General features: G+C 47.9%; 1 protein-coding gene across 3 annotated transcripts in view; it reads left to right on the top strand.

Annotated features, from left to right (window-relative positions):
* LOC140421288 (E3 ubiquitin-protein ligase RNF128-like) overlaps positions 1–24836 on the top strand; it is a 144524-nt gene that overhangs the window by 80008 nt on the left and 39680 nt on the right. For all 3 annotated transcript variants that reach the window (XM_072505892.1, XM_072505893.1, XM_072505891.1), the window contains exon 2: positions 24403–24650. In XM_072505892.1, coding sequence (XP_072361993.1) covers positions 24403–24650 — 248 coding nt within the window. The remainder of the gene's footprint in view (positions 1–24402; positions 24651–24836) is intronic.

The raw sequence follows: 24836 nt of genomic DNA, 5'->3' as shown, positions 1-24836 counted from the left end.
AATGGAAATAAATACCACGCGAGGTTGCAAATGGGCTCTCAATTAACACTCACCCATTTTACACGGCAGCAAATTTACTCCTGTGGATAGCTATAAGTGCAAGGGTTCTGGACGGTGTTTTGTCGCATTTACAGTGTTGCAGAGACTGCAACACAGTGAGTGGTGACAATTACAACACACCTCTGACGCAGGCATGATGGGTAACAGGAACATTAATAGGCGGTGAGGAGGTGAGTCACTCTCTCTGTCTTGCTGAGTCATAATGATATTGTTGTATATGACTGTCATGTCCAGTACTGGCCTGTCATATTAACATCTTTCAGGCAATACGTTTTAAACATTGGGCACAAACAAGCTGCTAAGATGGCTGCTGTGAATCATGTGACCTTTTGCCATCAGTTATCAAGTCTCGGGTGAATATCTAAATAAATATGGGCATGGTTGAGAGTACGTCACAACCATCTGTGGAATTCACACACCTCATTGCTTAAGGATTGGCCAAAGACTATGGAGTTCCATGACTGCAGAATGACATATGGAGATAAGCACAAAAGGGGAATATCAAAACTCGACGGCTGGTTTCAACTTCCTATTGTACAATAAACCCGGCGGGTGTCAGGGGTGGTGTTAACTCAATGCTGATGTGATCGAAACTGTGTTTGAGGACTGACCCAGGACCCAGAAATCATCAGAACCGTCAATTGTCAGGCAGTCCGAGAATGAGACTCCGAAACTAACTGCAAGTCATCAAGCAGCTAAAGTATATAACTTGTTTCTGTTTCAAAGTTCACCAGAGAACCAACTTCTGAGATATTTGACCATAGAAACCTCAACCTGCTGTGAAATGTTGGTTTACAAGACCCTCACTCCAACTTGAAATCATCAAATCCATTCAAGAAACCACAGGTGTGGGAGACTGGAGATGCTCAATCACAGACTGAGTTAACTAATTCTGCATGTGGGCATCACAGACTAGACCAGCATTTACTGCCCATCCCTAGTTGCCCTTGAGAAGGTGGTGCCTTCTTGAGCGGCTGCAGTCCTTGAGGTGTAGGTATATCCGCGATGCTGTTATGGAGATTTCTCCATAATTTTGACCTAGCGACGGTCAAGGAACGGCGATATATTTTCAAGTCAGGGTGGTGAGTGACTTGAAGGGGAACCTCCAGGTGGTGGTGTTCCCAGGTATCTGCTGCTCTTGCCCTGGTGGTAGTAGTGGTGGGTTTGGAAGGTGCTAGCTAAGGAACTTGGTGAGATCCTGCAGTGTACCTTGTAGATGGTACACACAGCTGCCACTGTTCATCAGTGGTGGAGGGAGTGTGAATGTTTGTGGAAGGGGGAGCAATCAAGTGGCTTGCTTTGTCATGGATGCTGGCAAGCTTCTCGAGTCTTGTTGGAGCTGCACTCATCCAAGCAAATGTATGTGTTCCATCATACATCTGACTTGTGCCTTTTAGATGGTGGCCAGCCTTTGGGGCATCAGGAGTTACTGGCTGCAGGATTTGTAGCCACAATGCTTGTATGGTTATTCCAGTTTTTGGTCAATGGTAACTCCCAGGATGTTGATAGTAGGGGATTCAGCAAAGGCCATTGAATGTCAAGGGGCAATGGTTATCTTCTCTCTTGTTGGAGATGGTCACCTTACTTTATAGGTATGCCTGGTATTACTCCAGCACTGAATCAGCGTTTATCCCCTTGCTTTGTGGTAATGATAGAGTGGGGAATATGCTGGGCCATGAAGTTACAGATTGTGATGGAATACAATTTTGCTGTCGATAGTGCACAGCCCCTCATGAATCGCCAAATTTTAGTTGCTAGATCTGTTCAGAGTCTATCCCATTCAGCGTGGTGGTAGTGCCACACAACATTATGGAGGCTGTCCTCAATGTGAAAATGGATCTTTGTGTGGTGGTCGCTCCTACCGATACTGTCGTGGACTGATGCATCTGCAGCAGGCAGGTTGGTAAGGATGAGGTCAAGTATGTTTTTCCTCTTGATGGTTCCCACATCACCTCCCACAGTCCCAGTCTAGCAGCTATGTCCTTTAGGACATGACCAGCTTGGTGGTACTACCAGACATTGAAGACCCCACGTGGAGTACCTTGCCATCCTCCGTGCTTCCTCCAAGTGGTGTTCAACATGGAGGAGTACTGATTCACCAACGGAAGGGAGTGATTTGCTCGGCCATTTTAGAGGGCATTTAAGAGAACCACATTGCTGTGGGTCTGGAGCCACATATAAGGACGGCAGGGTTCCTTCCCCAAAGGACAGTGATGAACCAGATGGATTTCCACAACAATTATTAGTTTTCATTCCAGATGTTTTACTGAATTCCGCCATCTGCTGCGGTGGAACTTGGGTCCCAGAGCATTACCTTGGGTCTCTAGATTACGAGTCCAGTGACAATATTACTGCACCAATGCCTCACCATGTGTGACATGTGTCAATTGGGGTATGTGTGTTCGAATAAAGGACCACCTTTATTTTAAACTCACAAAAGCTTGCAGCTGATAAATTACTTGGAATGCACATACACAATCCAAGGGTTAAAAAAAATGACTCTAATTTCCACGCTGACAGGCCGTAAGAGAAAATACAATCTGTCCCTGACTGCCTGAAAGAAACTCTGTAATATAAGAACATAAGAACTAGGAGCAGGAGTAGGCCATCTGGCCCCTCGAGCCTGCTCCGCCATTCAATGAGATCATGGCTGATCTTTTGTGGACTCAGTTCGACTTTCCGGCCCGAACACCATAACCCTTAATCCCTTTATTCTTCAAAAAACTATCTATCTTTATCTTAAAAACATTTAATGAAAGAGCCTCTACAGCTTCACTGGGCAAGGAATTCCATAGATTGTTTTGGTATGGTGTTTTATAATACTTTGATTGGACTGTGTTACGTGATGCAAGTACTTAAATACTAATGAGATGCAAATTAATAATACTACACATGAAAGAAATAAAAAAAACACTTCTATAACTGTAATATGACTATCATTCATACTTTCTGAGATTTCTCAATCACTGAGATTTTTAAATTAGACGCTATATTAACTGGATTCATGGCATATATTTGTACAACTGCAGACGTTTTGCTTACCCTGGTGTCCCTGAAACCAAATGACTCACACTGGGTGTGGTTACAAAACACACTGACCTTTTCTGCTATCTTTCCTAAGATAATGACACTAAAGAAATAACTTGTCTTTCAAAATAAAGTCCTTCATGGCCCCAGGGCATCTCAAAGCTGTACACAGCCAATTTGAAGATTGTTGTAACGCAGGAGAATGTGCCACGTTGAACACTGGTTTCGCCTCAACAGGAATAGTAGTGTCCAGACTGGCCACTGTATTTTAAGAATAATTTGAAGGTTTTGGATCAGGTGCAGCAAAGATTGACAAGAATGGTTCCATGAAGGAAAGACTCCAGTTAAGTGGACGGATTGCAGAAGCTGGGGTTGTTTTCTCCAAAGAGAAGGTTCAGAAGGCTTTCGATGGAGGTGCTCAAAGCCGATGAGGAGTTTAGATGATGTAGGTAAGGGAGAATTTGTTCCCATTGGCGGAAAGGTCGAAAACCAGAGGACTCTGATTTTGGGTAGTTGGCAAAAGAATCAATGATGGTGTGAGGGAAAAGCTTTATGCAGCGAGTGGTTAGGATCTGGAATGCACTGTCAGAAGGAGCAGGGGAGGTTGAGTCATTGTCTATCGCAGACTTGAATAACATATTCAGATTCTTGAACTCTAGGATCATCAAAGACTATGGGGAACAGGCCGGTAAGTGGAGTTGACGCCATGATTAGATAGAATCATAGAGTCACTACAGTGCAGAAGGTGGCCATTCAGCCCATCAATGCTGCTCCGAACCTCCGAAAGAACAATCTATCCTGGCCAAGTCCCCCAGCCCTATCTCCAGAACCTCCGCTCACATCTTTGGACACTAAGGGGAAATCTTAGCAGAGCCAGTCCACCTGACCTGCACATCTTTGGATTGTGGGAGGAAACCGGTGTATTTCATAGAATTTACAGTGCAGAAGGAGGCCATTCGGCCCATCAAGTCTGCACCGGATCTTGGAAAGAGCACCCTACCCAAGCCCACACCTCCACCCTATCCCCAAAGCCCAGTAACCCCACCCAACACTAAGGGCAATTTAGCATAGCCAATCCACCTAACCCGCACATCTTTGGACTGTGGGAGGAAACCGGAGCACCCGGAGGAAACCCACGCACACACGGGGAGAACATGCAAACTCCACACAGATAGTCACCCGAGGCCAGAATTGAACTTGGGACCCTGGAGTTGTGAGGTAGCAGTGCTAACCACTGTTCCACCAATCCGCTATGATTTTATTGGTTCACGGGATCATTTTCTTAAAATTATTTCTGGGATGTGGGCATCGTTGGGTGGGCCAACATTTATTACCCATCCCTAACCCATGCACTTGAACTGAACAGAGGACATTTAAGAGCCAACCACATTGCTGTGGATTTGGATGGTGAATCTGATGGGTTTTTGCCAATCGACAATAGTTTCATGGTCATCATTAGAATTCAATTGAATTTATATCCGACCACACTCCACACTACATGGACGTGAGGCTGGAGACGGGCAGGGCCCAACGCCCCACATGGTGGTTGGACATTGCCTTACTAGCAGACAAGGCCTTCAACGAAAAGATATCACAGGATGAGTACACGGAGAATAACCAAAACGGGGAGGTCTCACCCTCCACGTTCTGGGAAGCGCTAAAGGCCGTAGTAAGAGGGGAAATGATCACTTTCAAAGCTCGAAGAGATAGGGCGGCTAGGCAGTAGCTGGTCGAAAACGCAGATGCCAAAATCCTAGCCAAAAGGCCAGAAGACTGCGTACAGAAGTGGTCGCAGAGGACCAGACAGGTTTTGTCAAAGGTAGGCAGCTAACCTCGAACATCAGGCGCCTGCTAAACGTGATAATGACCCCCATCCGGGGAGAGAACACCAGAGGTGATTGTGTCCCTAGATGCAGAAAAGGCCTTCGACAGGGTTGAATGGAAAACCTCCGAGAGGGACTGGAGCAGTTCGGGCTTGGAGCAGGGTTCACCTCCTGAGTAAAGCTCCTATACAACGCTCCCATGGCGAGCGTACGGACCAACAACACCAACTCCCGATATTTCCAGCAGCACAGGGGCACCAGACAAGGATGCCCACTGTACCCGCTGCTGTTCGCTCTAGCGATCGAACCATTAGCAATTGCTCTCAGAGCAGCAGAAAGCTGGAGGGGGCTCCAAAGGGGCGGCACAGAGTCTCACTCGATGCAGATGACCTGCTCCTCTACATTTCGGACCCATGGATTAGCATGGACGGAATCATCGCGCTCCTGAAAGAGTTTGGCACCTTCTCGGGCTACAAACTCAACGTGAGCAAAAGCGAGACATTCCCGGTACACCCACAAGGGGGGGGGGGCAGCACTATTGGGACTGCCGTTTAAACAAGCCCGTCACAAATTCCGCTACCCAGGGATCCAAATAGCCCATGATTGGAAAGTAATCCACAAATGGAACCTCACCAGTCTGACTGAGGAAGTAAAAAAGGACCTGCAAAGATGGAACACCCCCCCAGACGATCAAAATGAACGTGCTACCCAGGTACCTCTCCCTACTTAGATCCATCCCGATCTATATCCCCAAGGCCTTTTTCAAAGCACTAGACAAACTAATCATGACGTTCGTGTGGGGGGGGGGGGGGGGGAAAGAATGCTCGGATCCCAAAGAAGGTCCCACAAAAAACTAAATCCGAGGGGGGGGCTAGCCCTCCCAAACCTACAACTTTACCACAGAGCGGCGACGGCCGAGCGAATAAGGGGATGGATCAAGGATCCAGAAGCCGAGTGGTTGGGCGCGGAAGAGGCCTCCTGCAAGGGGACCTCCCTCCAGGCCCTTGCCACAGTGCCACTCCCATCCCCACCCAAAAACCACTCCAGCAGCCCAGTGGTGATAGCCACCCTCCAGTCCTGGAATCAACTACGGCAGCAATTTGGCCTGACCAGAATGTCGAGTAAAGCTCACATCTGCAACAACCATCGGCTGGCTGATGCCACCTTTAAACAGTGGAGACAGGACGGAGGGACACTGACAGTCAGGGACTTGTACACGGACGGCAGGGTCGCAACAATGGACGGACTGTCAGAGAAATTCCAGCTAGCCAGGGGGAACGAGCTCAGGTACCTGCAACTCAAAAACTTCCTACGAAAGGAGACATGGACGTATCCACAACCGCCACGACAGACATTACTGGAAGAGTTACTGGACGCAAGTATCCTAGATCAAGGGAACTGTAGCGACATGTATGACCGACTGGTAGAAAGGGCCGACACCATACTGGAAGCAACAAGAATGAAATGGGAGGAAGACCTGGAGATTGAAATAGGGTGGGGACTCTGGAGTGAAGCACTGCATAGGGTCAACTCCACCTCCACGTGCGCAAGGCTCAGCCTGATGCAACTAAAAGTGGTACATAGAGCCCACTTAACAAGAACCCATATGAGTAGGTTCTTCCCGGAGGTGGAGGATAGATGTGAACGGTGCCAAGGAGGCCCGGCCAACCATGCCCACATGTTCTGGTCCTGCCCCAGACTTGCGGGGTACTGGACAGCCTACTTCGAGGCAATGTCCAAAGTGGTGGGGGTGAGGGTGGAACCATGCCCGAAAGTGGCGGTATTCAGGGTTTCAGACCAGCCAGATCTATTCCTGGGGAGGAGGGCGGACGCTCTTGCCTTTGCCTCCCTGATCGCCCGCCGTAGAATCCTGTTCGGCTGGCGGTCAGCAGCACCACCCAAAGCTGCAGACTGGCTGTCCGACCTCTCGGAATCTCTCCAAATGGAGAAAATCAAATTCACCATCCGAGGGTCAGGCGACGGCTTCCACAGAACGTGGGAGCCATTCACTCAATTATTCCGGGACCTGTTTGTGGCCAACGAACAAGCAGAAGAATAGCCAGGTAGCCAAGAATCAGAGGAAAGTAGCCGAGGCGGGGACGGGATAGACCAGGGCGGGGGTGGGGAGGGGAGGGGGGGTGGTGGGATGGCAGCTAAACTTAAAAGAAAAGAAAGGGGAAGGTGTGGAAGAGGGAGGAGACAGGTAACAATAGAGGGGAACCAGTGGGGGGGGGGCAAGGGAATGGCAGCCGGAAGGAGGGCACGGGTAACAATAACAAACAGGAGCAGAGAACAAGGAAAATCCGGGCGAAAGACGGGACGAACGGCTGAAGCGGAGGTGATCGCGAGACGACAACGGCAGCGAAAACCGTCCGGGAGAAGCAAGCGACAACACCAACACCAGATTCATTCGCGTATTGCCCTCTGTAATTGTTCTGTATTTGTTTCCCCGGCGCCCAAATGTATATGTAACCCCCCCCCCCCCCCCAGTTTCCCATCCCCCCCCACAAACAGATGCATACTTATGTGCTAAAAACAATACTGCCAATTGTACAGAGCTGCTGTTGTTGAGCTAGCACATAGTACCCTACCAGTTATTTTATTCTAACTTTTATTTTGGGTTTTTTTTGCGCGAGTTCCCTTCTCTGCTATGTATATTTATATATGTATTCTATTTTGTGTACATAATGGTAAATATACATTGTTCAAAAGTCCATTAAAAAAACATTTATATAAAAAAAAAAGAATTCAATTGAATTTAAATTTCACCGTCTGCCATGGTGGGATCGGAACCCTGGCCCCCTGAGCTCATCCTGCGTGTCGGGATCACACGTCCAATGACAGTATCATTACCTCCCCACATGGCCTACTGCTTCTCCTGTTCTGACAGTGCAGTGGGGACAGATACAATCAGGGCTTTCAAGTAGATATTGAATAAATCTCTGAAAATAGAGTTTTTGTGGGGCTGCAGGAAAAGGCCAGGCGAGTGGAGCTAACTGTTATGCTCTCACCCAGCCCAGTATGGGCTCGACAGGCCGAATAACCTTTTCACTGATGTAAGCATCCCATGATTCTAAAACACAGCAGATAATTTTCACACAACAAAATTCTACAAATATCATTGTGACCAGATAATCTGGTTCCACAAATGACCGTAGGGATGCATGTTGGCTTGGGACACAAAGGTTCTGGCCGTCTTTAAAAGGGAGGCACTCCTCCCTCAGTACTGCACTGGAATGTCAGAATGGACCATGCGCTGGAATTGGCCTTCAGCATGTAACTCTGAGGTAGAAGTACTTTCTACTGAGCTATGGCTGAAATATTGTGCCGAATAACGGACAGTGATTGTCAGTAGATGCTATTCCAATTTGAAAAAATCCATCTTGGTCAAATCCTGTGCTCACACTTAATCAAGTCTGTACTGACCCTCTGAGAGAGCAGACCTAAGCCCACACCCTGCCCGATCCCCGCAACCCCACCTAAGCTGCCCATTTATGGACACTAGAGGGCAATCTTTTTAGCCTGGCCAATCCACCTAACATGCATATCTTTGGACTGTGAGAGGAAACCGGAGCACCCGGAGGAAACTCGTGCAGACACGGGGGAGAACATGCAAACTCCACACAGAGTCACCCAAGCCAGGAATTGAACCCGGGTCCCCAGTGCTGTGAGATAGCAGTGCTAACCACTGTGCCGCCATGCAGTGTGATTCTGTCCTTTGTTATATTACTTACACATTGCCTTCATTAACTGCATTGTGTAGATTACTTGTTGGGCCAGTCCAGCCTCACCAGTTGCAAACCCGCAGGAAAACTGGTGGTTCGAGGAGGACAGGCTGGGGGACCGACTTTTTTTTAGTGTGGCCAATCTTCCTAAGCTGCTCATCTTTTGGGTTTGTGGGGGTGAGACTTGCGCAGACGTGGGGAGAATGCGCAAACTCCACACGGACAATGACTTGGAGCCAGGATCGAACCTGGGTCCACGACGCCATGAGGCAGCAGGGCTAACCACTGCGCCACCGTGCCACCCAGGGCTAGGGGAGATATGACATAGCAGTGGGAGTCAGGTGACATTGGGATTGAAGAGCACTGGGACTTTGAGCAGGCGAATGATGATAGTATAGGCAATGGTGACTGAGCAGGAGCCCAGCACTCTGACTAGCTGTCAACTACCTTTTTGTAAGGGCAACGACGTGTCCGCACAGAATTGGTTGAAACAAAACTTACTTTATTTTACAATTACTATTATATATCTTCTCTCGTCTGTGCCTTATTGGCCAACTCTATTTTTATGAAGCCAAGGATTGTTAAGTGTCCCCCGCCCCCTTATTGGGGAGCTCGTATCCTGCAGGATCCACGGGTCTTTGATCATCCCTATCCTGTAAGACCCGTGTGGGTTACAACACTACCTTTTGGGGAAAATTCCTGTATCGACCTGTACTCAGCAGTTGGTGCTGAGCAGCTTGAAGAATGGGGCCTTTTCTAAGCGGTTGTGTGTTTTGAAGAAGGCGTTCTCCATGGGTGGAGGAGGGTTTGAGATTGCAAGCTTGAGTCTTGAGGCTCCTGTTAAGTGTTCACTGGTTCATTGATCACTTTTTCTGTACAAATGTCGATATACTGTTTAAACTATATGATACGAAGAATGCTGATATCTGGTGTTAGCTGTCCTATTCCTGAGATTGACACAGTACAGTCGTACAGTACTGAGTGAGTGCTGCACTGTTGAAAGCTTTCACCTGACATTAAACTGAATGTGCCCCCCCCCCCCCCCCCCCTCACGTGGATGTGGCAATCCCACGGCACTATTGTGAAGAAGAGAAGGGAAGTTCTGTCCTGGTCAATATTTATCCCTCTGCCAACGGCTCTTAAAGATTATTTGGTCATTATCACATTGCAGTTTGTGGGAGTTTGCTGTGTACGAGTTAGTTGCTTATTTTCTGCATTACCAAAGCCATTACATTTCCAGAGTACATTGGCTGTGAAATGCTTTGGTCACGAAAGGCACTATGTAAACGCAAGTCTGTCGCCTTTGTAGTTAAAAAAGCAAAGTGAAAATGCTGGAAACACCCTGTATGACAGGTTGCATCAGTGAAAAGGGAAACGGTAGGGTTAAATGTTTCAGGTAACTGACCGTTTAAACCTCAAAACGTTAACCGTTGTCGGTGTGAATGAACAACACTGTAATGCCAAGGACTATTAGGTACTGCTTTGACAAGTTGGTAATCAGTTTGTCAACTATAAGCTATTGTCATATATAAGCTACTGCTGATTATTGCCACGGCAACTGACGTTACAGAATCACATGCACGGTAATATGTTTACACAGCCAGCTTAATTTAAGAAATCGGTTGGCTGAATGCTAATTGTCGGCATTTATCGCTGCTTGCAGGTGTTTGAATAATAAGGTGTAGCAGCTTGGGAATAATAAAGCCAAATTTGGGTTTTTTTAAATATTGTTTGAAAAGTGCCTCCGTATTGCCTTGGGACCCCCAGCCTAGCATTTCCTTTCATTCTTTATTTATTGGTGGGATGTGGACCCCACTGGCAAAGCCCACATTTGCCACCTATTCCTAATTTACCCCTGAGGAAGGGGCCATGAACCGCCGCCTTCAACTCCCTGTTCGGTAGGGAGTTCGAGGATTTTATGCGAGTGATGATGGGGGAATGACGATTATAGTTCCAAGTCAGGATGGTGGTGGGTGGGGGGGGAGGTGGGGTGGAGAGCGCGGAGGTGATGTTCTCCTGCTTGTATCCCTAGTCTTGTACTTTTAGATTGTGGAGAGATTGCTGTCGACGAAGCCTTGGTGAGTTATTGCAGTGTGTTTTGTAGCTGGTTCAGCACATGAGGATTTACCAAGTGTGGGTTAGTTAGAGGAGTTCCACCTCAGCTGCCTTCTAGATCCGTTTTCATGTATTAAATATCAGGATCGCAGTGACCTCTACCATTCAAGCTTGAGCTCCCTGCCGTTTGCGCTGCTACATCTACATTAGCTTCTGGCTAACACATTCAGAGACACAGGGCCATAAAAATCTGAGCCTACGATCAGTCACCAGGAAAAGGAACTGGATGAACCCGTGTAAATGCCAGAAGCTGGATTACAGAGGTAGGCCCTTTGGAATAAATCCTGAAATAAGGCCCAGGTACAAGAAGCCCTAATTGTACAGGGATTTCTTGGGACAGGAATCTTGTGATCGAACCTCTCAGCACAGGAGGAGGTCATTCAACCCGTGCTCTTCGAAAGCACGAACCAATTTGTCGCACTCCGGCTCCTCCCTGACCATCCTGTCAATTTTCACTCTTTAAATATACATTCAAGTTCACTGTTGAATAATAGTTTTCTTTTGTTTGCTGGATAAGTATTGTAGGGGGCCACACCATGTTAGGTGGTGGTTTGTGTCATGGATGTTGCTACTGAATGATGCAACCTCAAATCTTTGTCATCGCTAGTTCACACCTGGCTGGATGCCTTAAAGATCATTGACTTGAAACCGGCAACTGACATTGGCGGGAAAACACGAGTGTAGCTCTTCAGCAGCTGAATTGTCATAAACGGTAAGCCAATCAGATGTAAGCAGCTGGCAGGATTTAATGTCAGCCCTCGAGAATTCTCCAACATCTTCCTGCTCTGAGCACAAGGGGAAGAGAAAGAAAGAAAGGGCCATTGAAGAGATTTTGAGCCAAATCATTGGTCTCTGTCAGGGCTTTTGGAGTGCGATGACATTCTTTTGTATCAATTTTGTTGCCATCTTTTATTTGTACAGAGCCACACCGGTTCGATTTTGATTATTTACTTTTTTATTCGTTCATGGGATGTGGGCGTCGCAGGCTGGTCCAGCATTTATTGCCAATCCCAAATTGGCACTTGAAGGGGCAATTAAGAGTCAACCACATTACTGTGGGTCTGGAGTCACATGTAGGCCAGACCAGGTAAGGACGGCAGATTTCCTTCCCTAAAGGACATTCGTGAACAGATGACTTTTTAATGACGATCGACGATGGTTTCATGGTCATCATTAGAATATTAATTCCAGATTTTTATTTCAATCTATTTAATTCAAATTTCACGATCTGCAGTGGTGGGATTTGAACCTGAGTCCCCAGAACATTGCTTTGGGTCTCTGGTTTGCTAGTCCAGTGATAAATACCACTACACCATCACCTCTCCAAACCCTTTAAAAAGCTGTCCCAGCGGTGAGCAATGCTCAGAAATCCATTAGTTTATTTTACTTTGTGTTTCATAATGTACCACGCCCACTAAGTGTCATTAATTCTTTGGTCTTTGCTTTAAATAGAATTGCACTAAACCATCTGTTCTTTTCATTATGTCAGTCATAAATGTCATTCTTGATGTGGGTTTCATGCCGCCTGCTCTGAAATTTGAGCTAGATTCACTGTTGTAAATTTAACAGTAACCATGGTTATGGAGTTTCCGATCTTGCGTGGAGAGGTGGATCCTTAGGAAGTAAGATACCATTACTTTGAAATTCCATCTGCACAGAATATAACGAATAACCTAAATATTCGAACACATCTTAGACCATAAGACATAGGAGCGGAAGTAAGGCCATTCGGCCCATCGAGTCCACTCCACCATTCAATCATGGCTGATTTCAACTCCATTTACCCGCTCTCTCTCCATAGCCCTTAATTCCTCAAGAAATCAAGAATTTATCAACTTCTGTCTTAAAGACACTCAATGTCCCGGCCTCCACCGCCCTCTGTGGCAATGAATTCCACAGACCCACCACTCTCTGGCTGAAGAAATCTCTCCTCATCTCTGTTCTAAAGTGACTCCCTTTTATTCTAAGGCTGTGCCCCTGGGTCCTAGTCTCCACTGCTAATGGAAACAACTTCTCTACATCCACCCTATCTAAGCCATTCATTATCTTGTAAGTTTCTATTAGATCTCCCCTCAACCTCCTAAACTCCAATGAATATAATCCCAGGATCCTCAGATGTTCATCGTATGTTAGGCCTACCATTCCTGGGATCATCCGTGTGAATCTCCGCTGGACCTGCTCCAGTGCCAGTATGTCCTTCCTGAGGTGTGGGGCCCAAAATTGCTCACAGTATTCTAAATGGGGCCTAACTAATGCTTTAGAAGTACATCCCTGCTTTTATATTCCAAGCCTCTTGAGATGAATGACAACATTGCATTTGCTTTCTTAATTACGGACTCAACCTGCAAGTTTACCTTTAGAGAATCCTGGACTAGGACTCCCAAGTCCCTTTGCACTTCAGCATTATGAATTTTGTCACCGTTTAGAAAATAGTCCATGCCTCTATTCTTTTTTCCAAAGTGCAAGACCTCGCACTTGCCCACGTTGAATTTCATCAGCCATTTCTTGGACCACTCTCCTAAACTGTCTAAATCTTTCTGCAGCCTCCCCACCTCCTCCATACTACCTGCCCCTCCACCTATCTTTGTATCATCGGCAAACTTAGCCAGAATGCCCCCAGTCCCGTCATCTAGATCTTGATCCACTTAAAGCTGCTCTGGCTGTAGTGTGGTGACTAGGGGATTTTTTGCAATAACTTCACTGTAGTGCTAATGTAAGTCTACTTGTGACAATAATAAAGTAAAGGTAAAGATTTAAGATCATAAGAAATAGGAGTAGGCCAAATGGCACATCAAGCCTTCTCCCACTTATCCTGAATATTATCCCCTATTCTTGACTTTCCAGTCCGGTGAAGCAGCTTTTCAAATCTATGCTGTCAAGCCCTCTTTAAAAATTTATACATTTCGATTGAGATCACCTCTTGGTCTTCTGAACTCAATTATAAACCCATTGTGCTCCTATCTCTTCTCCATAGGATAGAAACCAATCTAATGAATCTTCATTTTATCCCATCCAAGTATATCCATCCTTGAATCAGAATGGTGCATAGTATTTCAGATATGGTCTCACCAAATTCCTATATAATTGCATCAAGACATCCTTACTCCAGTTCTATTGCAATTGAAGCTTGTGTGCAGTTTGCCTTCCTTGCTATACGTGCGTATAACTTCTGATTTGTGTACGAGGACCCCAAATCTCTCTGCACAGCAGCATGTACTTCTAAGTCTCTTGTCATTTTAAATAATATTCTACTTTCTTTCGACCAAGCTTTACATGGGTTTAATTTTAATTCCTGTTTCTCCACCTTACGCAAATTAAGTCCTTGTGTCAGCTGGCCAGCTTGAGGTTGTTTCACAAGCTTTCAGTAATTTTTCTTTCGGTTCATTTGTTAAAACTTCCTTGATTGCAAACGTGATTGGCGACTTGAACTATTTTACTGCAATTGTGTAAAATTGGCCCAACATTGTTTATGTGAGGAGCCGTTGATTGAGGCTTCCTCTATAACAACGGTTTTTGTGCTCGGATCTGGTTTATATTGGCTGTTTCGAATGGTTTTTAATCTTGCTGCCATCTGTGTCATGTTTTCCTCTTTCAATGGGGGGATTTTGTAGGGAGATGGATTACCTGCGTATGCCTCTCCCTGCCCCCCCCCCCCCCCAAACTGAACTGAAAGGTCAGCTGGTATTGCACCAGTCACAAAATTGGCTGCCCCACCCTATGCTTGGGGTCGCCTTAACAGGATCAGAGTGGACTTCCTTACCTCTGATTAGCTGGCCGCTCTGTAGTCCCAGGGGAGTAGTGGCCTTTTCTGGGACTACAATAGTCCCGAGGAAGGAGTGCCGATGTCTCGTGGACTTTCAGTTAAGTCCGGAGAATTTGGGTGGATACAGCTCGGCCAGTGAAGTGGGGGAGGGGCATTCAGGTTCGAGAAGCTGTGGGGGAGAGGAAGGAAACAGTAGGGGTATCACCAGGGGCACAGGGACCCCCCCCCCCCCCCCACCCCCCCACCTTCTGCCTACTAGCCTCCGTGCATCTGCTGGGCTGTTTGCCGTTCCCTGCCTTCGCCCACAGACTGAAACCGGTTAGGGGTACATGGAAAGGTGGCACCCCCTTTTTATTTTAAACATGCTCTCCTACCTTCATATACACACCAGCGTGGAATCATAACATTCACACCATTGTTTCTTTTTTTCTGGTAAATCCCATTACATTTTGTGGTGGTATGTATTAGGGGTAATACAGATTGACGGTGCTACACATTTAACAAATGTGTCTTTCTTTTTGCATTAGTAACTTATCTCGTACATTAAATCCTTGACACTGACGACGTTTTCTCCGCACCCTGCCACCCCACCTCGTCAATACGAAGTTGAAGTTGTCGGGTGACATTGCATTAGCCACTAGTTTTGTTTAGTTGTTCCATTGTGCTGCCTCTCGCGCTGCAGCAGCAGAAACCATTAAGATACAGCAGTCTGGAAATTTCCTTTGAATTACTATCTAATTTGGATGCAGTAAGCAGAGCAATCTGGCTTCTTTGGGGGGTCAGAGCCTTACAAGTGCACCGTCATTCTCCTCTCAAAAATAAAATGGTTACTTCCCCTTTGGTATCCACCACAAACTTATTCTGTCACACATTTGAATGGAATGCAATGGGCATGACTCTCCTCAACCCTGTTTCCTCCTCCGATAATACTGAGCTGCTGCAAAATATACCTACGTGGATATCACACTGAGGAGACTATTGCCTGTGCTGCAACTGAAGGTGTATTTTTAGAACCGTACTTTTAGGGTTGGGTTAAGACATTAGATATTCCTTTTACTCAGCACCCTGCAGAGTGCTCAAGATTTCCTAATGGGTGCACAAAGCACAAAAGAGGCTATTTGGCGGTGGAGCTGGAGTTGGGGGAGGAGAGGGACCAGCGCCCATTGTGGCGCCTGGATGTGGGACTGTTGGCGGATGAGGAGGTGTGCGGGAGGTTGCGGGGGTGCATTGAAAGATATTTGGAGGCCAACGACAACGGGGAGGTGCAGGTGGGGGTAGTCTGGGAGGTGCTGAAGGCGGTGGTTAGGGGAGAGCTAATCTTCATTAGGGCCCACAGGGAGAAGAGAGAGGGGAGGGAGAGGGAGAGGTTGGTGGGGGAGATTTTAAGGGTGGATAGGAGATATGCAGAGGCCCCCGAGGAGGGGCTACTCGGGGAGCAACGGAATCTCCAGATGGAGTTTGACCTGTTGACCACAGTGAAAGCAGAGGCACATTGGAGGAAAGCGCAGGGGGCGATGTATGAGTATAGGGAGAAGGCGAGTCGGATGCTGGCACACCAGCTTCGTGAGAGGGAGGCAGCGAGGGAGATAGGTGGAATTAAGGATAGAGGGGGGAATACGGTGCGGAGTGCGGTGAGAATAAATGAGGTATTTAGGGACTTTTATGGGGATTTGTACAGATCAGAGCCCCCAGCGGGGGAAGAGGGGATGCGACGATTCTTGGATCAGCTGAGGTTCCCGAGGGTGGAGGAGCAGGAGGTGGTTAGTTTAGGGGCGCCAATAGGGCTGGAGGAGCTGGTTAAAGGATTGGGGAGCATGCAGGCGGGGAAGGCCCCGGAGCCGGACGGGTTCTTGGTCGAGTTTTATAGGAAGTACGCGGATCTGCTAGGCCCGTTGCTAGTGAGGACTTTCAATAAGGCTAGGGAGGGGGGGTTCTTGCCCCCGACAATGTCCGGGGCGCTGATCTCTCTGATCCTGAAGCGGGACAAGGACCCACTGCAGTGTGGGTCGTATAGACCGATCTCGCTCCTTAATGTGGATGCTAAGTTGCTGGCAAATGTGCTGGCTACGAGAATTGAGGACTGTGTCCCGGGGGTAATTCATGAGGACCAGACTGGGTTCGTAAAGGGCAGGCAGCTAAATACTAACGTGCGGAGGCTCCTCACGTGATTAAGATGCCCTCGGTGGAGGGAGAAGCGGAGGTAGTGGCAGCTATGGACGAGGAGAAGGCCTTCGACCGGGTGGAGTGGGAGTATCTTTGGGAAGTGTTGCGAAGGTTTGGGTTCGGGGAGGGGTTTATCGGCTGGGTCAGATTGCGAAATAGAGCCCCGGTGGCAAGCGTGGCTACGAATCAGCGGAGGTCGGAGTACTTTCGGCTGTACCGAGGGACGAGGCAGCGGTGCCCCCTTGCTGTTTGCATTGGCAATTGAGCCCTTGGCCATGGCACTAAGGGAGTCCATGAAATGGAGGGGACTGGTCCGTGGGGGAGAGGAACATCGGGTGTCGCTATATGCGGACGACCTGTTGCTGTATGTGGCAGACCCAGTGGAGGGGATGGCGGAGGTCATGTGGATCCTAAGGGAGTTTGGAGACTTCTCGGGGTATAAGTTGAATGTAGGGAGCTCTTTGTGGTGCATCCAGGGGACCAGAGAAAGGGGATAGATGACCTGCCGCTGAAAAGGGCGGAAAGGAGCTTTCGGTACTTAGGGATCCAGGTGGCTGGGAGTTGGGGGGCCCTGCACAAACTCAATTTGATGCGGTTGGTGGAGCAGATGGAGGAGGATTTTAAAAGATGGGATATGCTGCCACTCTCACTAGCGGGTACGGTGCAGTCGGTTAAAATGGTGGTCCTCCCGAGGTTTCTATTTGTGTTCCAGTGCCTTCCCATTATGATTCCGAAGGCCTTTTTCAAACGGGTAAGCAGGAGCATCATGGGTTTCGTATGGGCAAATAAGATCCTGAGAGTAAAGAGGGTGTTTCTGGAGCGGGGTAGGGACAGGGGGGGGGCTGGCTCTGCCGAATTTGTGTGGATACTATTGGGCAGCCAATGTGCCGATGATCCGTAAGTGGGTAATGGAGGGAGAGGGTGGTGGCGTGGAAGTGGTTGGAGATGGCGACCTGTGTGGGCATGAGCCTGAGGGCGCTGGTGACGGCACCGCAGCCGCTCTCGCCGACAAGGTACACCACGAGTCCGGTGGTGGCGGCAACGCTGAAGATCTGGGGGCAGTGGAGGCGACACGGGGGCAAGGTGGGAGCCTCGGTTGGGTCCCCGATTCGGGAGAATCATCGGTTCGTCCCGGGAAGGATGGATGGGGGATTTTGGAGCTGGCATCGGGCAGGGATTAGGAGAATAGGGGACCTGTTCATAGATGGGTCGTTTGCGAGCCTAGGGGCGCTGGAGGAGAAGTTTGGGCTACCCCCGGGGAATGCTTTTAGGTATATGCAAGTGAGGGCGTTTGTGAGGCGGCAGGTGAGGGAATTCCCGCTGCTCCAGGCACAGGGGACCCAGGACAGGGTGATTTCGGGTGTATGGGTTGGAGAGGGCAGGGTCTCGGCGATCTACCAGGAGCTGAAAGAAGAGGAGGAGGCCGCGGTAGAGGAGCTAAAGGGCAAGTGGGAGGAGGAGCTTGGGGAGGAGATAGATGAGGGTCTGTGAGCTGATGCCCTGAGTAGGGTAAATTCTTCCTCCTCTTGCGCCAGGCTCAGCCTAATACAATTCAAGGTTGTTCACAGAGCGCATATGACAGGGGCGAGGATGAGTAGGTTCTTTGGGGTGGAGGACAGGTGTGGGAGGTGCTCGGGGAGTCCGGCAAATCACGTCCACATGTTCTGGTCGTGCCCGGCACTGGAGGGGTTTTGGAGGGTTCTTGCGAGGACTATGTCCAAGGTGGTGAAAGTCCAGGTCAAGCCGAGTTGGGGGTTGGCACTATTGGGGTAATGGACGAGCCGGGAGTGCAGGAGGCGAAAGAGGCCGGTATCCTGGCCTTTGCGTCCCTGGTAGCCCGGCGGAGGATCTTGTTATTATGGAAGGACGCGAAGCCCCCCAGTTTGGAAGCCTGGATAAATGACATGGCAGAGTTCATTAAGCTGGAGAGGATAAAGTTTGTCTTACGAGGGTCTGTGCAGGGGTTCTTCAGGTGGTGGCAACCGTTCCTAGACTATCTCGCGGAACGTTAGGAGGAGGTCAGCAGCAGCAACCCTAGGGGGGGGGGGGGAATGGGGTGGGCGGGGGGGAATGGGGTGGGCGGGGGGGGGGTTCCCTACGAGTACCTTTAAATGTCATATGGGGGGGGCTATTGTACATGGGGAAACCCAATGTAAATGCTTTGTACAATGTACAATGTTTAATTGTTGTGTTTGCGTTTCTTTTATCTTCTGTTATTGGGAGGGGGGTGTTTTGTCAAAAACTTTGTTGGAAAACTTGAATAACCATATTTTTTTTTAAAAAGAGGCCATTTGGCCTTTCATGTCTGTACTGGCCCTCTGAAGGGGCAATTGGCCTTGTGCCTCCTCCCCTGGACCCACAAATCTTTCCTTTTCGAGTAACGATCCAATTCCCTTTTGAAAGCCTCAGTTGACCCTACCTCTACCACATTCTCGGGAAAAGGGTTCCAGAGTCTAGCCACTCGGTGCATTGAAAAGTCTTTCTTCATGTCAGCATTGCTGCTTTTGCCAATTAATTGTGTTAGGCGGAGGCGAAGGATGGCATGGAAGAGTCTAGGATGGAGGCATTTGCAAAGTGAGGCATCAATGAAGATATCTCTATTACACAGAGACATTTACTCACCAAGATTCAAATACTGGCTAGGTTTTCTTAAGCATTGGAAATTAGAGGACGAGGAGAACGCTCGTAATAACCCAGAACTTGAAATAAATAGTTTGATTCGCCAAATAAAGATACTTCATTCTTGCCTGTGCTTAGCCCCGCAGCCCCTTTCTTTCACAAACCCTCAGTTTTCCAGACCTCTGAAAAAGGCACTTCATGTCTCTGGAGGAAGAGATGCTATAACATTTTTGTTCATTCACAGCTATGAGCATCGTTGAAAAGGCCAACATTTATTGCCCATCTCTAATTGCCCTTAAGTCAGTTGGTGGTGAACCAACTTCTTGACCATTGCAGTTCATCTGGTGTAGGTACCCCCACAGTGCTGTTGGGAAGGGAACTCGTTGTATGGCTAGCAAGAGTCTTGCAGGGAAATTGTGGTGGCTTTAAAAGCTGCCAATTTGAGGATATTCCAAACCACTATTTCCTCCTACAAGCTTCAGCAGTTCCACCTTTATTCAAGCAAAATTGTGCACATATATAAGGATTGCTGTTAAGATTTGATATTTATTGATCAATGAGTTTGAGACAATCCATCTAATGGTTATAATAGTGTTGGATGCATAGAGATAATACTGGCTGTTGGCAGGGTGTTTTGTGCGAAGGGAGAATGGTAGCCAGGCATTGAATGGGTATATAGAGACTACACTGGATGAGTATGTAGAGACTACACTATCAGATCCAGGGTTTTTTTCAGTGGTATGTCACTGTTATTAGTGTCAGGAGCAGCTGATGGTGCAGAGCCAGGGAGATAAAATAGCGTGAGAAAGTGCGAATGAGAGCGGAGTTTAGTTTGGAGCTCCTGAGGTTTACTTTTATCGCTTATAGTTTGTATGGTCTATATTCTGTGATTTATGGTTGTTGAGGGCTACATTATGTAATAAAGAGGACCAGGAAAGAAGGGCCCTACAATAAATAATGTTATTGGATTTTTAAGTATCTTCAAAGAGGTTTAATTTAAAGGGGTAAGTTATGGCAGAAGAACTCAAAATTACGGTGTGTTCTTCCTGCTCTATGTGGGCAGCACAGTAGCACAAATGATTAGCACTGTGGCTTCACAGCGCCAGGGTCCCAGGTTCGATTACCCGCTGGGTCACTGTCTGTGCGGAGTCTGCACGTTCTCCCCTTTTTTCTCCGGGTGCTCCGTTTTCCTCCCACAGTCTAAAGACGTGCAGGTTAGGTGGATTGGCCATGCTAAATTGTCCTTAGTGACCAAAAACGTTGGCTGGGGTTATTGGGTTACGGGGATATGGTGGAAGTGAGGGCTTAAGTGGGTCGGTGCGGACTCGATGGGCCGAATGGCCTCCTTCTACACTGTGTGCAGGAAGTGTCTCCAGCTGCAGCTCCTGTAAGCACAGGTTTCGGAGTTTGAGTGGTGATAGGGGACACTGTGGTGCATCCATGAGGGGGATAGCACGTCTCGAGAGGTGGTCACATTGAACAGGCAGGCAGTGCAGGAATCTCCTGTGGCCATTCCCCTGCAAAAAGGATATGCCGCTTTGGATACTGTTGGGGGGAATGGCCTCTTGGGAAAGCAGCAACAACCAAATTTGTTGCACTGTGGTTGGCTCTGCTGCACATTGGAGCACTAAATAGTGTGGAAATGCAATCGTTATTGTAAGAAGAATACATAGACGTTTCTGTGGTGGTAAATGAGACTCCAGGGTGGTAAGTTACCTGCCTGGTGCTACGTTCAAGCATGTCTCAAAGCAGCTAGAAGACATGCTGTAGTGGGGAGGTGGGGGTGGGGGGGGGGGGGGGGGGGGGGGGGGGTGCATGAACAGCCAGTTGTCGTGATCGTGGCACTCATTTGTACAAATGACATGGGTAAAAAGAGGGATGAGGTCCGAAAAGCAGAATATAGAGGGTTGGAAAGTAGGTTGAAAAGTAGGCCCTCAAAGGTAGTAATCTCAGGATTACTACCCGTACCATGGAGGTTTTCATATTCCTCGGACTGTTTCTGGGGGAGGTGAGACCAGTACAAACTGGATGGGTTGCACCTGTCCAGGACTGGGTCTGATGTCTTAGGTGGAGTATTTTCGAGACTGATTGGGGAGGGTTTAAACTAAAATGGGAGGGGGTTGGTAACCTCTGTAAGGAGTAGGGGAGGGGGGGGGGGGAGGAAACACAGACAAGAAAAAAAGAGGAAAGAGAAAAGTGATAGAGAGATAAAGGACCAGAATCAAACAGGACCACAGTGAAAAATAATGGGACAAGGAATGTTAAAAAGACATTACTTGAAGATTTGTGCCTAGAGCGTTCGCAGTAAAGTGGATGAATTAATTGTGCTGATAGATGTGATGCACTATCAATTACGACGAGAAGAGAGTAGAGTGTAATCGAGGCTTTCTTACGCAGAGATGTGTAGCCTCCCGCAGCTGCTGCCAAAATGGCTGCAGCTCGGAGAGCCCACACATTTATACTCCGCCTACTGGGCGGAGTCAGCAGGCCGGGATCTACCCTTGTACCTGCAGTACAGGGGCCTTACCGTAATACCCCTCGTATGCGGTATATACGATACAACAGTGGTGACAACCACATTCACCCCCTGTTAAAAAAGAGTCCAGCGGGGTGGTGGAAAACTATTTACATTCAGGTGCTTAACATTTTAAGGAAAAGTTTACAAATTCAGGCGATCGGGCGCCTTGATCCGTCGTTGCGAGCGCCACAGTTCTGGTGGCGATTTTGGCGTCAGTTCGGTCGTCAATGACTCTGGGAGCATGTCGACCTCATCTTCATCCCTGGGTGGGACCAAGGGGAGGATGGATCATCCTGGAGCGGGGGCTGTGGTTGGGTGCGTTAGGGTATACAGGCCGACACTATGCCCGTAATGAATGCGTCTCTAACTAGGAGGTCAGAATGTTCAGCGGCCGAAACGGCCTGGCAATCGCAGTCTCTCACCTGGGTGTGCAGGGCACGCCAAAAATCTTCCACAGACTTATCATAGAATTTACAGTGCAGAAGGAGGCCATTCGGCCCATCGAGTCTGCACCGGCTCTTGGAAAGAGCACCCTACCCAAGGTCAACACCTCCACCCTATCCCCATAACCCAGTAGCCTCACCCAACACTAAGGGCAATTTTGGACATTAAGGGCAATTTATCATGGCCAATCCGCCTAACCTGCACATCTTTGGACTGTGGGAGGAAACCGGAGCACCCAGAGGAAACCCACGCACACACTGGGAGGATGTGCAGACTCCGCACAGACAGTGACCCAAGCCGGAATTGAACCTGGGACCCTGGAGCTGTGAAGCAATTGTGCTATCCACAAGGCTACCGTGCTGCCCATCTTACCGGGGACTTGATGCCGTGTGGACAGGAGGTGCCTGGCGTGGATTTTGTTGATCTGCTGAGTGTAGTTCTCCTTCAGTAGCACCATGGCCTCAGCGTAGGTCGGCTCTTCCAAGATGAGGGGAAAGATATCGGAGCTCAGCCACATGTAAAGGATCTGGAGCTTCTGTGCCTCTGAGGGTGGTTCTGTCGCAGATCCGATGTATGCTTCAAAGCAAGCTCGCCAATGTGCGAAGGCCGACGTGGCGTTGTCTGCTTGAGGGTGGAGCTGCAGGCGATCAGGCTTGATGCAGAGATCCATCGTTGTAAAATCTCTGCGTAATAAATTGATGCACTGCGTAATAAATTGATGCACTATCAATTACAACGAGACGTGAATAGAGTGTAATCGAGGCTTTATTACACAGAGATGTGTAGCCTCCCGCAGCTGCTGCCGAAATGGCTGCAGCTCAGAGGCCACACATTTATACTCCGCCTACTGGGCGGAGCCAGCAGGCAGGGATCTACCCCGGTACCTGTAGTACTAGGGGCCTTACCGTAATACCCCTCGTATGCGATATGTACAATACAACAGTGGTGACTACCACAAGATGTAAAACTGGTGTGATACAGTCGGGATTACGGAGACATGAGCGACCATAATATGATGGAATTCTTCATCAAGGTGGAGAGTGAAGTAGTTGATTCTGAGACTAGGGTCCTGAAACTAAATAAAGGAAATTACGCTGCAATGAGGTGCAAGTTGCCTGTGATGGATTGGGGAATGCTATTTAAAGGGATGAAGGTGGATAGGCAATGGAAAATATTCAGAGTGCATGATTGAACTGCAATAATTGTTCATTCCAGTCTGGTACAGAGATAGTATTAAATCCACGGAAGAGACATACAACTTGGCCAGAAAAAAACAGCAGACCTAAGGATTGGGAGCAGCCTAGAATTCAGCAATGGAGGACAAAGGGATTGGTGAAGAAAGGGAAAAGAGAGTATCAAAGTAGAGTATAAGCTTGCGGGTAACAAACAACAAGTAACAGTTAAGAGAATAAGATTGTGAAGACAAATGTCGGCCTCTTGCAGTCAGAAACAGATGAATTTATCATGGGGAACAAAAACATTGGTGATCAACTAAGTAGATAATTTGGTTCTGTCTTCACAAAGCCCATCCCTAATTGCCAATTCTGATAAGCATATTGAAGAGTTCACCACATTTCTGTGGATCTGGAGTCACTTGCAGTCACAGCCAGACCAGATGAAGGATAGCAGATTTCCTTCCCCAAAGGACACTAGTGAGCCAAGTGGGTCTGGCCATCCTTAGATTTTTGTGTTGAATAGCTGTGGTGGGTCCCTGCATTACTGGTTCAGTGACGATACCTTTCCGCCACCACCTCCCCTGTTTCATTTCTTGCTCGAAATGGAGAAATGATGACTGCAATGAAAATGTCACTTTCCAGCTGGGACTAAATGATGCCACAATGAAGGTTCAGTGGATTTTCTTTGCATATAAGGTGGGGGTGGGGGGGAACTTTTGCATGATACAGCTTTAAACCTTGTATAGAGGTGCTAAGAACGTCTCATTACCATCATGTGATCAATGAATTTGTGAGAAGCCCTTGTGTTTTCATCGTATTCCCATTACCTGTCATTATAGGACCTGCTATTGCTGTGTGTCTTGTTTTTATCAGAATGAATCCTTGGGATTTGTAGCAATCCTCCATGTGTGAAATGCTAATGGTCCAATGTGGAAATCTACAGCGTGCTTATTGTACTTCTGTTTCACAGGGACTGGTGACACGGTGGCAGTAATGATTGGCAACATCAAAGGCAGTGAGATTTTGGCACTGGTGAGGGACGGCATTTCGGTTTCCATGGTGATTGAAGTTGGGAAGCAGCACGGACCGTGGATGAGCCAGTACTCCATTTTCTTTGTCTCGATTTCCTTTTTTGTCGTCACTGCGGCCACGGTGGGATATTTCATCTTCTATTCAGCAAGAAGATTACGGATTGCCAGGGCTCAGACTAGAAAACAGGTATGTGATTCAGTTCTGTACCTGTGAGCATTGGCACGCACTGCTGGGCAAGCCTCCATCTAGCTATTGAATCAATGAAGATATCCTGTCTTCTTTTTCAGTTGGAAAGACACTTTTTAATCTCCTAAAGTATTTTGTGCACTCACACTAAATCTCTCTCTACAATATCTTAACACTAAACCTTTA

Source organism: Scyliorhinus torazame, chromosome 5 (genome assembly GCF_047496885.1).
Source record: "Scyliorhinus torazame isolate Kashiwa2021f chromosome 5, sScyTor2.1, whole genome shotgun sequence".
Lineage (NCBI taxonomy): Eukaryota > Metazoa > Chordata > Chondrichthyes > Carcharhiniformes > Scyliorhinidae > Scyliorhinus > Scyliorhinus torazame.
The sequence above is the reverse complement of the archived record's forward strand: the minus strand, read 5'-3'. Positions and strand labels throughout refer to the sequence as shown.